Raw genomic sequence first — 14566 nt, 5'->3', positions numbered from 1 at the left:
GAACTGGCTTCTCAAAAGCTTCCTCTTCTGACAATCGCGTTTTCGTGCATGGAGACAAAGAGCTGCGTTACCGCCTGTGTGCGGCATGCTTTTTCTGCTGGGTTTCATCGTCTGAGAGTTCGACAAGTTCAAATTCTGTCCCTTCAACTACCACCACATCTGCTGCGTTCCGGACTTTTTTTCTCAATTCTCTGTCCGCACGCTTTCCCTCTTCCTTCTTCTCGACGCTCGTACCATCTCCGATGTAGCCTTTGCAGGTTTTTGCCCCACACCAGCACTTTATCGTTTCATACCCTGCTCCATATGCGTAAGTTAGCGCCTCGCCGGCCTTTATCGCCCGCCGAGAGAAGACACCAACAACTGGCAACAACGGCCCTCGCCAAATATTCCGAACCTCGACGTTCGGCTCGCAGGAGTGGTTTAAAAAGCGACTAGCGTTCCCGAGAAACTGCAAAGGGAACAGAAAAGGCAAAAACGATTCCTTCTTGAGAGACGACGCAGTTCCGCCTGTACGGATGGTACGTGAGGAACCTGTGATGTCCTTGCTATCTCCCTCAACCCTCAAAAAAGAGCTGCACTCCGGAAAAGCCAAAAACGAGAGAGGCGTCACGGGACTAAATTGATCTAGATGATCAGACTATATCATCTACTGTACGGCAACTACAGAGCTCGGTCTTCTGAAGAACGTGGCGCTATATTTTTCAGTAACATCCGCCCGCTGGAAGAAGTTTCGGTTGCCATTCCCCGCGCCACCCTAGGCTGCTTCCGTGATCGACCCAACCGCTGAGACTCGAGCTCGATGGGCGCTTGTGAGCAGCCGACAGGATTCACGCACAGCCGCAGGAAAGGCGCACGAAACGCTTGATTTCTTGAGTTCGTTGGAACTTCGTGCCACATACAGACCCTGAAACTTTTTATTCTCACCAGCGAGTCTATGCATGGGAGCTTCCAGTTGTCCTCCCAGTCCCATTCGTCCTGCACGATTTCCATGCAGTAGTTGTGGTAGCCTCTTCGGCTGTTATGTCGACTCCGGCCTTCCATTGTCGCGCGGCACATTATCTCTCCCACGTACTGCATTATAAACGCGCCTGCAGGAATTTCCACCTGAAAACGCATTAACCTCACAGTTTTGGGTCGGGGACCAATAGTACAGATGCCTCTCTCCGGAGACGGCCCTCGCGTGCATTATGGAGACTGCTGTGCACGCCTCGAGGTGCGTGCGCTGTGCACGCATCGCCACAAAACAGTTTTCGCATCGTGCCAGGAAGGTGCACAATGAAAAACTTCATCAGAAGACCACTACTTACCACAGAAGAGAAGCGCATAGCGCCACAGAGCGAAAGAAACGCGGGGGAACGAGCAGAGTCCACAGTAGCCGTTCAAAGGCAACTAAAAAGTTCGTCCGTCCCCCGACACAAAGTTCTTTCGGCACAGCTCCCTAGCTACCGGCCGCCGCTCACGCTTTGGGGCACCGTCTGAGGCACACACGCCCGCTGGGGGACGAGAGCGATTCGTCGGCTGCCTACAATTCTGATGAAACTCCCCCAAAACCTCGTCTTCCGTTCACAAGCGGCCTACAGAGGACACCCAAGCCGCAGGTTCTGCATGCAGCAACTACACCGTTCTCTCACCTGTGTCCGAAGTTCCCACCCTGCCAGTTTCGTTTTCGCGACCATGACCGGGTACGCCAAGTCTTCGGGGTACCTGGCGCACAGCGCCGAAGCGGAAGAAGTCCACACCAGAAACTGGCAACAGAGAGACTCCAGTTTTGTTTCGGAAAAGCAAGCGTTGCACCGCAACGAAGAAAACGGTTTTCTTTTAAGACATCTTGCAGCGGACGCTGGCAACTCAGACACGTCAACAGAGCGCATTCTGGATCCCTGATGGAGACACCCGAGGCCGGCCCCGCACTACCAGGAAAAGGCATTGAGCGTTCGACAGTTGGTCACGCCGACCGATGCACGAACTGGGCCTCTTTCGATGCCGCGCGTCGACAACAGAATCCTGCTTAGAACGCTGTCTGGCCCAACGTTGTGAAAGAGACATCGACTGCGTTGTCACTAAACATCTTACACGTCGACATTTATTTATATATATATATATATATATATATATATGTAGAGAGAGAGTATGTGTCTGGCGACAAGGCATCGTCGTTGTACCTGTTTGTGCAAACGGTTTTGTCGCATAAGCAGTAGGACGTGCAGACGGCGAGCGTCGACGTTTCTTTAACGAAAGATAAGTTGCTTCCGGCGCAGTACACGCGGCCGGTCTCAGGATCTCTGAGCCCCGAACTGTAGCCTTCCACTTCTCTGCAAACAACCGACCAGCCACGCTTAACGCAAATCTCCTCAAGCTACCGCCCGCATGCTGGAATTTAGAGGCGCACCACAGCAATCACTCGCGTCCTGAAGTATTCTGGTTCCCCGGACGTTCCCCAGCTCGGTTGTGTCCGGATGTACGAAGCGTTTTGCCTGGAGAAGCCCTCGGCCTGCGCGCACCTTTCTCGTTTCCTCTCGACTGGCCTACGTAAGGTAACGCTGCCTCGCAGTCAAAATGCTGCACGGGGCTTCTCCTCTGACGGCGAACACACTCCACTACGGTCAAAGACACAGCGCCTGAGGAAGGGGCCAGTCTGGAGCCTCGTCGGCACTGGAGTCGACGGCATTCTACGCGTGCCTTGTTTGCCTCTGTCTCTACAGATCTGACGGGGCGTCTGGGAGCTTCAATGGGGCCCGCCTCTCCTCTCCGTTTTGCCGGCGGGGCTGTGCACGTGCAGTTTAACTCAGCGAAGGCGCAAACAGGCCGTCTCTTTTCTAGTCGAAAAGACAAAGATCGGGGACTCGCCTGTTGCTCTGGCCGCCCTTGAAAGCCCCCACTTACATGCGCTCCCAGATGGAGGTGTCTTTGTCGGGTGGGACGCAGCCCGCGCACAGGCACAGCATGCAGAAGTTCGGCAAGCGCGAAAAGCACACATTCCGCACTTGGTACCTGCAAGAAAAAGAGGAGAGGCAAACGCACCGCGGTGTCTAAGAAGCGGGGCGCCAAAGAACTCAAGTCACACAGGAAGGCTCTCCGCGAGACCGAAAGCCGCATTGCCGAGCTGCCTCTCCATGGATCATCCGACTCCTTTCCCGCGACTTCTCTGGGAACCTGTCCGACCGCGTGAGTTGAGAGTCAGGATCCCGCGCGGTTTTAGGGGCAAAACGTGCACATGCGCAGTTGGTCTTCAGTTCGGAGGTGCGACAGATCGGCACGCGGCCTACCGGACACAACAGAAGGGAAATTGAACTCTTCAAAATCAAGGAGTTCAAGGGCGAGTGCACTTCCGCAGGGCGAGATCCAAGTGAAAGTCCCCCCAAGAGCAGAGACAGTTTGAGCTTACGAGAAGTCTACGGGAGGCGGAAGATCGTCGACGTCGTTGACAGCTGGGACGGGAAACTTCTCCTTTCCTTGAGAAATGTCTTGCCAAGGCGACCAGGAGTCCGGGAGCGGACTGCATAGTTCGATTGTCGAGTACATGCCGCACGTAGCAGACTGCATGCGCAGGCAAAGAACATGGAGAACCGCATGCGCAACAATGACGCGGAACTGGAGCCGACTCATGGCGTCAACAGAAATGCCTTCCGACTCCCTAGGAGTCTAGGGGCTTTTCGTCAGAAGGAAACAATTGCGGAGACTTCTGTTTGAGGCACACGCGTCTCCCGAGACTTGAATACCAAGCTGCCACGTCCACGCACACGCACACACACACACAGAGTCCTGCTCGCATTCCGGGGATGACGCAGCCTGACCCTGGCAGTTTCCTAGAGCCTAGACCCCGGAGTTCTCTCTTTTGTCTCTCTTCCGCGTTTCTATTTGCGGTTTCTTCCCCACCCTGGCGAGGGGAGATCACCTGCGGGAGGAGTTGGTGCGCGAAGATCTTTGCGAGCTCGGCGGTGACGAGAATCTCCGTCTGGGACTCTCTCCAGACCAGCGGGCGGTGTCGGCCTGGGACGCGCGGTTTGTTCTTCAACTGCGCGAGGAGCTCCGCCAATTCCTCTGGCGACTTGCTGAATGACGGCAGTGCGTTGTCCCTTTTGCTCTCGAGGTACCCGGGCGGATGGCGCTTGCAATCGACTCGAGCTTGTTCAATGAGCCTCGCTTTGCTTGCCGGCGACAGCTCCTGGAGCTCCAAGTCGAAGAGGGTGAGAAGAACCTTAAGAGGCAGGAGGCCGCAGAGAGCCCACGACGGGGGCGCGACCGGAGGCAGCCGCGAGCGGGAAGGCAAGGCCGAGCACCTCGGCCCTGTTCTTGAGCACGTCTTGGAGAGAAGAGACGAGGGAGAAGCCGAGAGGGAAACAGCCGCTTGGTACTGTTGGACGGCAAGGAGAGCTCCCGAGGGGATCTCCGACGCACTGGGGTCCATGGCACGCTTGATTTCGGTGTAAATCTGTACGAAAGAGCGAGGCAGGCAGCGCACACTCGGCTTCAAGACGCGCATCGGGGGAAAACGCTTATCTATGGCGAACTTGCCACTGCACTTTGTGTTTTTCTCGTTAGCCTTTGACGGACAACGCCCTGTTGATTCAAAGCATTCGCCCGGCGTGCCGTGACGTGCCTCTCGCTCCTCGCCTCTGCATCGCACTCTTCGAACAGACCCCGATCGGGAAAGCGAAGACAAACACCGGAGCAAGCAGGGGCCTTGCGGGGTATGGGAAGTCTCTTCCCCAGATTTCAGCGCTTCTTTCTCACTTTGTATGCCGAAGCCATGATGCACACAAAGTTCGACAGTATCGACTGCGATTGCCCGGGGAGTTTCAGCACCGGCGGGACCGCAAGTGCAAAAGGGAAAGGCAGATCACTCCACACCTGCGAAAATGTCCAGGCAAACGCAGAAATGAGGCCTGGATGCTTTGCGGCGGCCAGCCGAAAAGCCGTCGCGTTCTTGGGAGTAGAAGACTCGACCTACGGGGGCCCTTGAGAACGTCTTCCCCGCCACTCCACTTTTGTTCACAGCTTCTCAATTCTTTCCCCACCTGGAGGCGGACTTTCACGAAGGCAACCGTTTCTGTAAACGAACTCGCCGCGCTGCCATCTGCTAGTCCTGAGTCCTCGGAGGAACGGGGATTGGTCTCTGTCTTCACATCCGGCGGCGTTTCTACCGGATGCAAACCCACTTTTTCTGCCTCGTGCAGCGTATCGCATGGCGGCGGAATAACACAGTTCCATGCAAGCATATCTATCTATCTATCTATCTATATATCTATAGATATATATATACATATTTATACAACTACACCTATGTATACATACATGGAGGTCCGCTGGCGGGTGTACGTAAAACTTTGCCTTCGCTTGTGGAAGCATGGTTAACCGACGGATGTAGCAGCCGGTTTTTTGGCGCGAGAAAGAGGCAGAAGGTTTGTCATGCGGGTTCTCGCTGCTGCCGTTACCCTTCACGCTTCTCTGTGTCTCCGTGTTTCGCACCCCCCTAGCTTTTGTACGCTCGTTAGGTTTTGAGACTGGATCGCGCACCTGAACCACCTTAGTAGATCGGCTGAAGGTTGGCAGCGAAGCTTGCAGTTGCTCTTGGATCTTGTAGTGCGCGCGGTACTGGTGGTGTGCCAGGGCTTTCACTTTCCTGGGGATAATGGCAGCACGGTCCTTGAGACGCCCGTCTACGACCGCTCAGTTCCCACCGCGACCGGAAAGACGAAGACGCGTGTGCCTCTCTCCGCTTCCGATTTCCGCCACCACGCATGCTTGTTCAACACTCTACAAGTAGATATATTTCGGTCTGCATAGTTACAGATATATCATGTTCCGCGTATACACGCCCACGTGTGTATTGTCTAGGCTTTCCTTTCGTCGAAAATACTCTATCCCCCCAGCGTCGCAAAAGCAAGTCACTGTGCAGAAGTGAGGCCAGCACAGAGAAGGCCTCTCTGTTTTGGCGAGGTAGCGAGACGAACGTTCCTTACTTGAGTCCTTTGTCGTCCTCAAAGACGTGGTGGCTGAAAATCGCGATATCTCGGTCTGGCAGCTTGGATTCCGGAGCCAAATAGATGTCCCGGTGTATGGACACCAGCACAAATTTGTAGATTCGTCTTCCTTCGAGTTGCTGCCGCTCTCGCTTCCCGTATGGGCCGCCCGCCGCAGCTCCGCCGCCAGAAGGACTGCCCTGCTCGGGCGTGCTGCGGGGGCTATTGACGGGTTCCTTCTCTAGCTTCTCAAAGACGGCAGCAGACCCGAAAGGCCCACGAGAACTGCTGTGCTCCCCTTCGCTCCATAAGCCTGGTTTCTGCGTCGGAACCGGAGACGTCGGTCGGCGACTCTCGCTGGACGAGGTTCCGCCCCGAGAGGCAGCCGCGTCCGAGAAACTGGAGCGGCCTGAGAGTACTGACTGCCGCGCCGAAACAGTCGAAGGCGACTCGAGGCTAGAACATGCCCTTCGTCGCTGCCGGCGAGATGGAGACGGCGACTCAGGGGAGACAGAATGGGACCAGGGCGTTGAAGCCGCTCCCGCGGAGCGCCTTCCCGAGTCCACAGTTCCTACATTTCTAAGAACTTCCCCGCCATCTGGAAAGCGGCGGGTACTGTTTCGGAAGAGAAAAGACTGTGCTAAACTTGGACTGTGCGAACACGCTTCGATGGCTGCGCTGGCCTTTTCGCGGGCGGAATCTGCGGCCTGCTCTCCGGTGCCCTGACGCACCCACGGCTGCCGTGCTCCGCCCAGGGAATACTTTCTCGCGGGGTCGTCACGCCCGCGAGCAAGTGTTGCGCAACGGCGGGCGGAAGACGCGTCGGAGTCTCCATCTGGGTCAGATGACTCCGGAGACACTGCAGCCAGGCGAGAAAAGGAGAGTGACCGAGACGTGGAACCCGAGGGGGGTTGCGGCTGTTCCCCATCGGAAACAGTCGGAGACACCCCCTGCGGCCGTGCAGGGTCGGCAGCGCCTCTTCCGGAAAACGGAGACAGCCACGGGCGCATCGACGGCAGAATCGCAGGGGGAAAAGCGCTGTCGCAGTTTTCGGTCTTTGCGGTTCTCGGACGCTCTTTCCGAATCTCAGTCTCGGTCTGCTCCCACGCTGGGGCGATGGGTCTATCGCTCGCGCCGCGGTCGGCTCTCCGAGAGAGAGGCGCGTCCTGTCCCGGAGAAACGGGATCAACGGGCCGTCGCCGCGAAAGAGGCCGACGCACACGGGAATCGCCTGTGTCCGAGGACGACGGCGAGGCAGCAGACGCAGGTGAACGAGAAGGTCGGTGAAAAGCACTCGGGGAGTTGTTCGAGTCTGCCAGCATCTCCACGACGCGGTAGAGGCCGTCATAACGAAAGCCGAAACTGGGGGCATACCTGAGAGAAGGAGAGGGAACCGTCTTCAAACCGCTCACTTGTTTGCACAGCACGCGTCCCACAACGGCACCTAGACACTTCCACCGTGACTGACTGAACCCAGAAAGCGAGGTTCTCGCAATCTGCGCACCCACATATGGACAACGCAACAACCTGAGCAGCAAACAGGAGTCAGCAGACCTCGGCCAGCTGCTCCGTCCGGCCCGTTGTTGGTGTCCCTGTCTCCGTCGTGTGTCGCTTCACTCTTTCGGGACTGGCCAGGGGAAAGACGAATTCGAGATCAGGTGGGGATCGAGGCCGTGGTAACCACAGAAAAAGTGGAGAGCAAACGAGCATTCTTCACGCGATATAGACACGGGAGACCACACGAACAGAAGTCAGTGCCGTGCACATCGAAAACCAGCATTGCGGGAGGGGCAAGCGTCACTTCCCACAAACCCAAAGCTCCCGTGGCGAAGACCCCGCTGAAGCAGTGACTCTTCGTGATCTGCACAGTGGGACGCGGGGTTCTGAGAAGAAAGGCGAGAAATAGCGCACTTTGACTTGCACTTGTAGCCGCGAACCACGCGTACGGGGTATTCCAGCTTCCACGCATTCCACAGCGAGTAGTTCCGCGTATTCGTCCCGCCGATAAACAGCATCTGGTCCTGCGCCACAAAAGAAGTCCCATGCAAAAACCGACGCGTCTCTTGGGCAACATCCGTTCGCCGGGATAAACAGGGCGTCCACAAGGAAGTCATCGTTGGTCGGAGGGATACCGCAGACATCACTCTTCTAAGACCGCACGCTCAACCAAGAGTGTCGCTTCAGAACACTTGAGACCAAGATCACGCTGGGATGCTCGCCGTCTCCCACCTAAGCTTGAGCCGGAATAAAAGGAGAGTCGCAAGGTTGCTTTCTTCCCGTTGAAAAACAGAGTTCGCGGAAAATCGGGTGGATATTTGCGTGGTATGCCGACTAGTGACCGCGCGCGCGAGACGGACTTACGCCGGGATATGCGCCGTAACCCTTCCCGTCGTTTTCCTCTCCGTACACAATGATGATATCATTGTTGTCCTCAATGCGGTCATCGTTAAGCAGCAGCGACGTCACGGTGGCTGAGGCAGAAGGGAGGAAAAGGATCACCACAGAAGCAGAGAAACCGTGCGCTGACCCAGAGGGCTGCGCCGCGTTCAACTCTGTAGCATACGCCTTTTCGGCCGCTCAAAAGGGATTCGACCGTCCGGTGACAACCCGTAAGACCGACCGCATGCGAGCAGTGGGTTGCAACCTTGGCCATTATAACGTCACTACCAAATCGCTGTGGGAAATGCCTTCACAGGCTGATGTGATGCCAGCCCCAGTTCAGCTGAAGCGGCTGGTCGCAAACACAAGCCTCCAACGGCTACGGTTGTTTCAATCCAGATGAACAGAGAGGAAACTTACGCAGACTCTCATCATCATGTCCGATGCACATGCGGTCGTTGAATGCGCAGTGCAGCCCAACGGCGCTCAGTTGGCCAGTGTATAGACATCTGAAAGACCACAGCGTGTGCAGGACAGAACCAGCGTCGTAGCGCACATGGTGCGTGTGGGAACGCAAGAACGCTTGCCTTCGAGGTATGCGACTGTCTACCTCTGACCACAAACGCACGGCCGAAGCGGGAAGAAGACAGCGGCGCGCTTGCTTCGCAAGCTAGGTGCTGAGATGACACCGGCACTGGAAGGAAAGGCCGTGTGTCGGACCACCTGATAACCCACACGGCGTGGAGAACTGAGGGCATCAGGGGCTGTGAGGGATCGCGTGCCTTTTGCCATCGACGCAGACGTCTCCGGTTTTTTGGCTGTGTAAACAGAAACGCACCTGAAACCGGGCATGAGGCGCAGACTGCCCGGCCCTATGACGTTGGAAGGGAAGAGATTCTCGACCGTCTCCTTCATCTTTCGTAGAGAGCGGCTCATCGTACCAGGTGTCGCGACCTTCTCCGTGCAGCTGGCGAATGAACAAAACACCAAAAAGGATATTCAACTTCGCTACCCCACACGGCACTCTCTCCTGTATTTCCGCTCCTGCATTCTTCCTGTTCTGCGCCGGCCCACGTTCCCTGTTTTAGACGACTGCTTGTGTTTTACACATCCCACAAGTCGGACGACCGCCAAAAGCATACCCGTCGCGTAGCCCGAAACGCCGCTGTGGGTAGCCAAGCGAACTGCGGCGACGGCAGAGAAGGAAACCGGCAGTAAAGTTCGTGCAACTGTGAAAACCTGCGAGGCCAGCGAAAGTCCCTCGCATGCAGCATTTCTCAGGAGTCTCCACGCGGACACGCCCTGTCATATTCAGTATTATCCTAGCACTATAATGTTTCCTAGATATACTATAATGTTTCCTAGATATACTGTAGTGTATCCTAGGTACTGTAATGTCTCCGTTTCTTCGAGTTGAGTTATACAGTTCTGGGTCGCCGATCATCTGTGAGCAGAGCCCCCAATACGACGCGCGGCAAGGTCCAAGTCGCTGATCACGAGCGTCCAGCTGTCTAGACCCTTGGAAAAGCGCACGAAAGACGGCGCGGTTGATCTGGCCACCGAAGGGGTAGCAGCAGCAGAAGCAAGGAGAGAAGCCTCATTCGATTGAAGACGGAAAGAGCTCGGTCACGGAAAGCGTCGAAGGAACCACAGAAGACCCGGTGGATGCAATAGGGCGCTCTTCTCCAGTTCTGCTTACCGCTGGTAGAGGTGGATGAACTTCAGAGCCAGCCAAAGGGCCTTTTCGTCCGCGTTGAGCTGAAAGAAGTCCTCGTACTCTTCCACTCCCCTCTCCATGTCAAGGCATCTCTCCCCGATTTCCTCGACGCGGTCGGAGACTTTCCCCCCTTTTCCAGAGTCGCACGTGGGTTCTCTCGCTTCGTTCTGCTCCCCTCGCAGCCTCCTTCGACGGCAGTGTTCCTTGAACAACTTCTGAAGCTGACGCAGACGCTCCTCCTCCTCTTCGCTGTCTGGGTCGCTGAGAATAACAGCGACGCCGTCCGCCGCTTCTTCCTGATTCTCCGCCTCCTCGGGGTCATCCAGAATTTCGACGACTTCAACGGCAGGTGGGGAACAGACGCTCACTCCATCAGATGAGCTCGTCGACGAGCGACGAGGCGGTGAGCAAGTCACAGAGGATTCGCGAGACGAGCGACAGAGGAACGACGTACCGTCCCTTCTTGACAGCACTGTACATCTGTATGAGGCAAGCGGCCTCAGCGGTGAGTACTGAGGGTACTGGCAGGTCGCCGCCTCAGCGTAAAGGGATCGCAATGCAACAGAGAGGACACGGTTGTAGTTGCTCGCGCCTTCCCGCCTTCGTTTGATGCCCGGACGGAAGCGACGTTCCCGAGTCTGATCCGCAGGTGCGGCATGCCTGCGGTCTTCGACCCAAGAAGGGAAATGTTCCCCTCGAGTTTCTTCCCCCTCGCGAAACGTCTTGAGCTCCGGACCTTTGCGAGTTGCCGCATCGTGCAGACACGTCCGACGGTGGGTGTTGGAACGAGCGGTCCTGTCGCTTTGAGGTGAGGCGCAAGAGCTGCGCTGGAGCGTAGGGGCTTCGTGCCCGGGAGTTTCTCTGCTTTTCGAAAAATCCGCCCTCAAAGGCCGGTGGATCTGCGAAGACCGAGGGCGGGCACCAAACAGTGACAGTGACGGCGACGGATGCTGAAAACAGGGCTGTGCATGTCTGCGCCGCCCACCGTTCTCAGCAGAGACCGTCCCTACCCATCTTGGTGTTAGGCAGCTGGACACGGGGAACGGTACCGGCAGCTCCATCACGTCTCGCAGCGTCCGACCTGGCTGCAGCGTTCATGTGCGTCCGAAACGCAAAGGGTCGGCGGAGATTCCTGCGCAAGTGCAGAAATGCTCAGGCACCATCTGGACACGAGTCAGCGCCGGACGATCAGTGCCGCAGGCCATGGCGGGCTGGCGACGCGAATTCACAAGACTGCTCGGTGGGGGCGCGAAAGGGGTTAGGTCCTTGGCCCCGCCTCCGAGGCACGCAAACGGTACAGCCGTCGCCGCGATGGAGTTGAGAGTCAGTGAACTTCATCCTTGCAGCGGGCCGAGCTGCGTGGCGCATGCTGCGTCCAGCACGCGTCCTCGACCTCGGCAGTCGACACGACCGATTTCGAGCAAGAGAAGCTTCGCACCTAGCCGGTCGGGCCTGTTAACTCGAAGATGCCCGCGCAGTAGCCCCTCAAGTGTCCGCTTAACTTCGGCAGGTGACCGAGTGAACCACCCGGCGGGCTCTCTGAAGTTTACAAAGCTCTTGCGAAATGTGTGTGTCCCGCGTGTATGTGCTGCGCTCATCTCTGTGTACTGCTGAGGCGACGGAACGGCACACTCCGGCTCCAAGACGAATGAGCGGTGCACAGGCTCGCCCTCGTGCAGAAAAGAAAAAGACACTGGTCGTCTCAAGAAAAAACCTCTTTTTTCAAGAACCAGCCGCGGGAAAATGCTAGGTGTCTCCAGATGTCGCCTGTTGGTCGGCGCGCGGATGCCGTTATAGCTGTTTGCATGCAAGCTTGTCGTGGGTTCAGTCGCACCGCTTCCGACGCTGCGGAAGGATAAAACAGGGGCAAGATGTCAGAGCCGGGTTCTCAGAAGACGCATCTTGAAGATTCAGACATGGCTGGTGACACAAAAAATGCTGTTGAAGCCGTACACTCTCGACTGAGGCGTCCAAGGTTAGCGGCCGATACAGAGGAGACACAAATCGCTTTGCTGTGGCCCACCAGCACCGCGGACTCCAAACCGCGTACTTTCTCCGTAGTTCAAACCGGTGAAAGTCCTTCCTCAGAAAAAGCTACAGACAGATGCGACAGAAAGCTGGATGTACTATCCGCGAGAAGCACAAAGATGGACAAAACCGCTCACGCAGACAGACTCGGAGGGAAAGAGACGTAAAAAGGGGAGCGACGGTACAACCGCCTGGATGGGGGGGGGGGGGGGGGTACCACACACACTGTCCGGAAAAAACCGGGCGCTTTCCGTTCGCTGGGATTTGAAGCACTCCTTCAGCGATCTCGACAGTTCAGGTAAGGCAGTTGCGAAAAAGCATGCGCCGTGCGTTTTACGAAGTCGCAAGCTGGGTCTCTGTCCTCTTTTGACGCCACTTAAACACCTGGTTGACGACTCGGCCGCGTCAACAGGCCTCGAGTGGTGTAAGACCAAGGACTTGATTCCTGCGTAGGCTTGTGAAAGGCACTTGGTGGACTTTTTCGTCTACGCTCGATGTGTTGATTGGAGGGTCCCGCCCCTCTACGTTAGCCTTGTCGCCATCTCGGCCCTCTTGCTGACGTGCAGCGACGACTCTGTTCAGAAGATCCGTCGCTTTTTTCCCGTGATTCCTATCTTGCGCTCTGTGTGGTTTCTTTGCAGGTCGTGCAGGCTGAGGTCACCCTAACACGCCAATCGACAACGACTCTTGAGGTGCTTGGCTCTGGCGGCAGAAGACGCACCAGTGAAGCTACCCAAAAACTACCACCCTACCCTGTAGTCTAGGTTGTCGTAAGAGATGCACAACTCCTCAAGAGCGAAGGCAGTGTAAAACTGTCTTACCAAGTGCTGACGCGTACACTCATTCATTCTTCCTAGGTAACAAGTGACCGGTGCCGCAATCCTGATAAGTTGTGCTCGGTTGAAGCAGCTGTGCGAAACAGTCAACTCACTGTCCCTAAGTGGTCAACAAGTGAAAGCCCCCATTCTCTCGATCGTAAAGCACACTTCTTTGAGCAAGCGAGTGAACCAGAGAGGACACTGTCCGGATCAGTCTGCACCGGAAATCCCAGTTCGTAGCACGCGAAGCCAGTACCGCAACAATGTCTTCTGTGCGGCAGAAAATTGGCATGTGTGCATGGTGAACAGGAGGTAACAAGAAGTCTTGCTGGACAATGTGGACTCAATTAAGCATAGAATAACCCTGAGAGAGACTCCCCAGCATTATCCCGTTGATATTTACAGTACCCGCAGTTTCGGGAGCGGCAGATTGAGAGCAGCATGGGCGAAGATGACTCCCACCAGGGAGGCATGTACACACCCAGTTGTGTAGACTAGGATATGCGCACGTCCGAATCCTGGGGATCTGAGGAGTGGGCATTTCGGGCATTGTGGCGGTCCAAGCGACACAGACAAGAGCGTATGCAAGCATTCGAGCAGGTGGAAGGGGAGGCAGATCAGAATCTGCTTCCTCAGTTTCAAAGCGATGTATAATTCGCTCCTACGCAGATTTTATCGCTTCCCAGCATCCCAGTAAGTCCTGGCGGTCGAGCTCGCGCAACGGAGATAGCGCAGAATGATGTATATTTTACACAAGGCCGGACAGGCGGGATTTTCCTTCGGGCCCCGTGAAAACATGAGTCACGACGAAACCAAGCCTCCACGGACAACCCGAGAAATGGGCGAAGGCGGCTCGGCTCAACGGCTCGATTCGACGGAATTCAACAACTCGTGCTGTGCAAGTGCAGATGTGACGGTGCAACCGGGTGAACGAGACTGAAATCCTCTCGCTTTCCTTCCCTCGTTGTCCGTGTTGTGCAACCGATCTTCGGTAAACTCTGAATCTGATCAATAAGATCGAACCCACACTTGGGGTAACTCCGGGCACCCTGCCGTGCATCGGACGTCTTTCGAGTCGCATCGCCCACTTAAAAACAGTCTGCCAGACGCACGGCATACGAAATGCTCCAAGAAAAGCTTTACCCGCGAGGTGCACGTACAGCGCAGCCGAGAAGAAGCCAACACGGAAGCGCGCGCGCATGCCACGTGTCAAACTGTTTGAACACAACGGTACCGTGTTCTTGATTTCTTCACACATACGATCCAACATCTTCAGATTTTGGAAGAGCTGCGGGTTCCCACTGAGTGCAACTCCACACAGCGATGCTGCATTAACCGTAGGGGGAAAAAGGTAAAAAAGTGTCTAGTCTTCATTTGTAGACAAAACAACAAATGTCAGTGTTCTATGCAGTTTGCGGTCTCGCGTCGACGCAAAACCAAAATGTGCTCTCCTGTGAACCCCACAATTTCGCTCCAGGAGCCGTCCTGCGCCGTAACGAGGGGCTATTCTCGTGGCAGACGCAGTCCGTCCAACGGGGACGTTGCGACAAATTAGGACGGAACGGAAAGTGCGCCATCCGCTGAAGGCCAACAGGCCTCCGCTGAAGAGACTCCCCGGAAACTGGCGCGGGGTCACCGTGGCCCGAAGCTGCAGCATGCGA

The 14566-nt window shown here is 56.1% G+C and overlaps 1 protein-coding gene across 1 annotated transcript; it reads right to left on the bottom strand.

Annotated features, from left to right (window-relative positions):
- Positions 1–67: 67 nt before the first annotated feature.
- NCLIV_029100 (putative SET domain containing protein) lies at positions 68–11157 on the bottom strand (the record flags this gene model as incomplete). Its single annotated transcript, XM_003883105.1, has 17 exons — positions 68–448; positions 925–1104; positions 1632–1704; positions 2163–2312; positions 2884–2991; positions 3386–3537; positions 3896–4432; positions 4735–4851; positions 5518–5623; positions 5964–6385; positions 6695–7337; positions 7875–7984; positions 8325–8434; positions 8763–8851; positions 9181–9309; positions 10042–10396; positions 11070–11157. 17 exons carry the CDS (start codon positions 11155–11157, stop codon positions 68–70), a joined length of 3750 nt encoding a protein of 1249 aa, XP_003883154.1.
- Positions 11158–14566: the final 3409 nt, after the last annotated feature.

This window comes from Neospora caninum, chromosome VIIb (assembly GCF_000208865.1).
Source record: "Neospora caninum Liverpool complete genome, chromosome VIIb".
NCBI classification, from domain to species: Eukaryota; Apicomplexa; class Conoidasida; order Eucoccidiorida; family Sarcocystidae; genus Neospora; species Neospora caninum.
The sequence above is the reverse complement of the archived record's forward strand: the minus strand, read 5'-3'. Positions and strand labels throughout refer to the sequence as shown.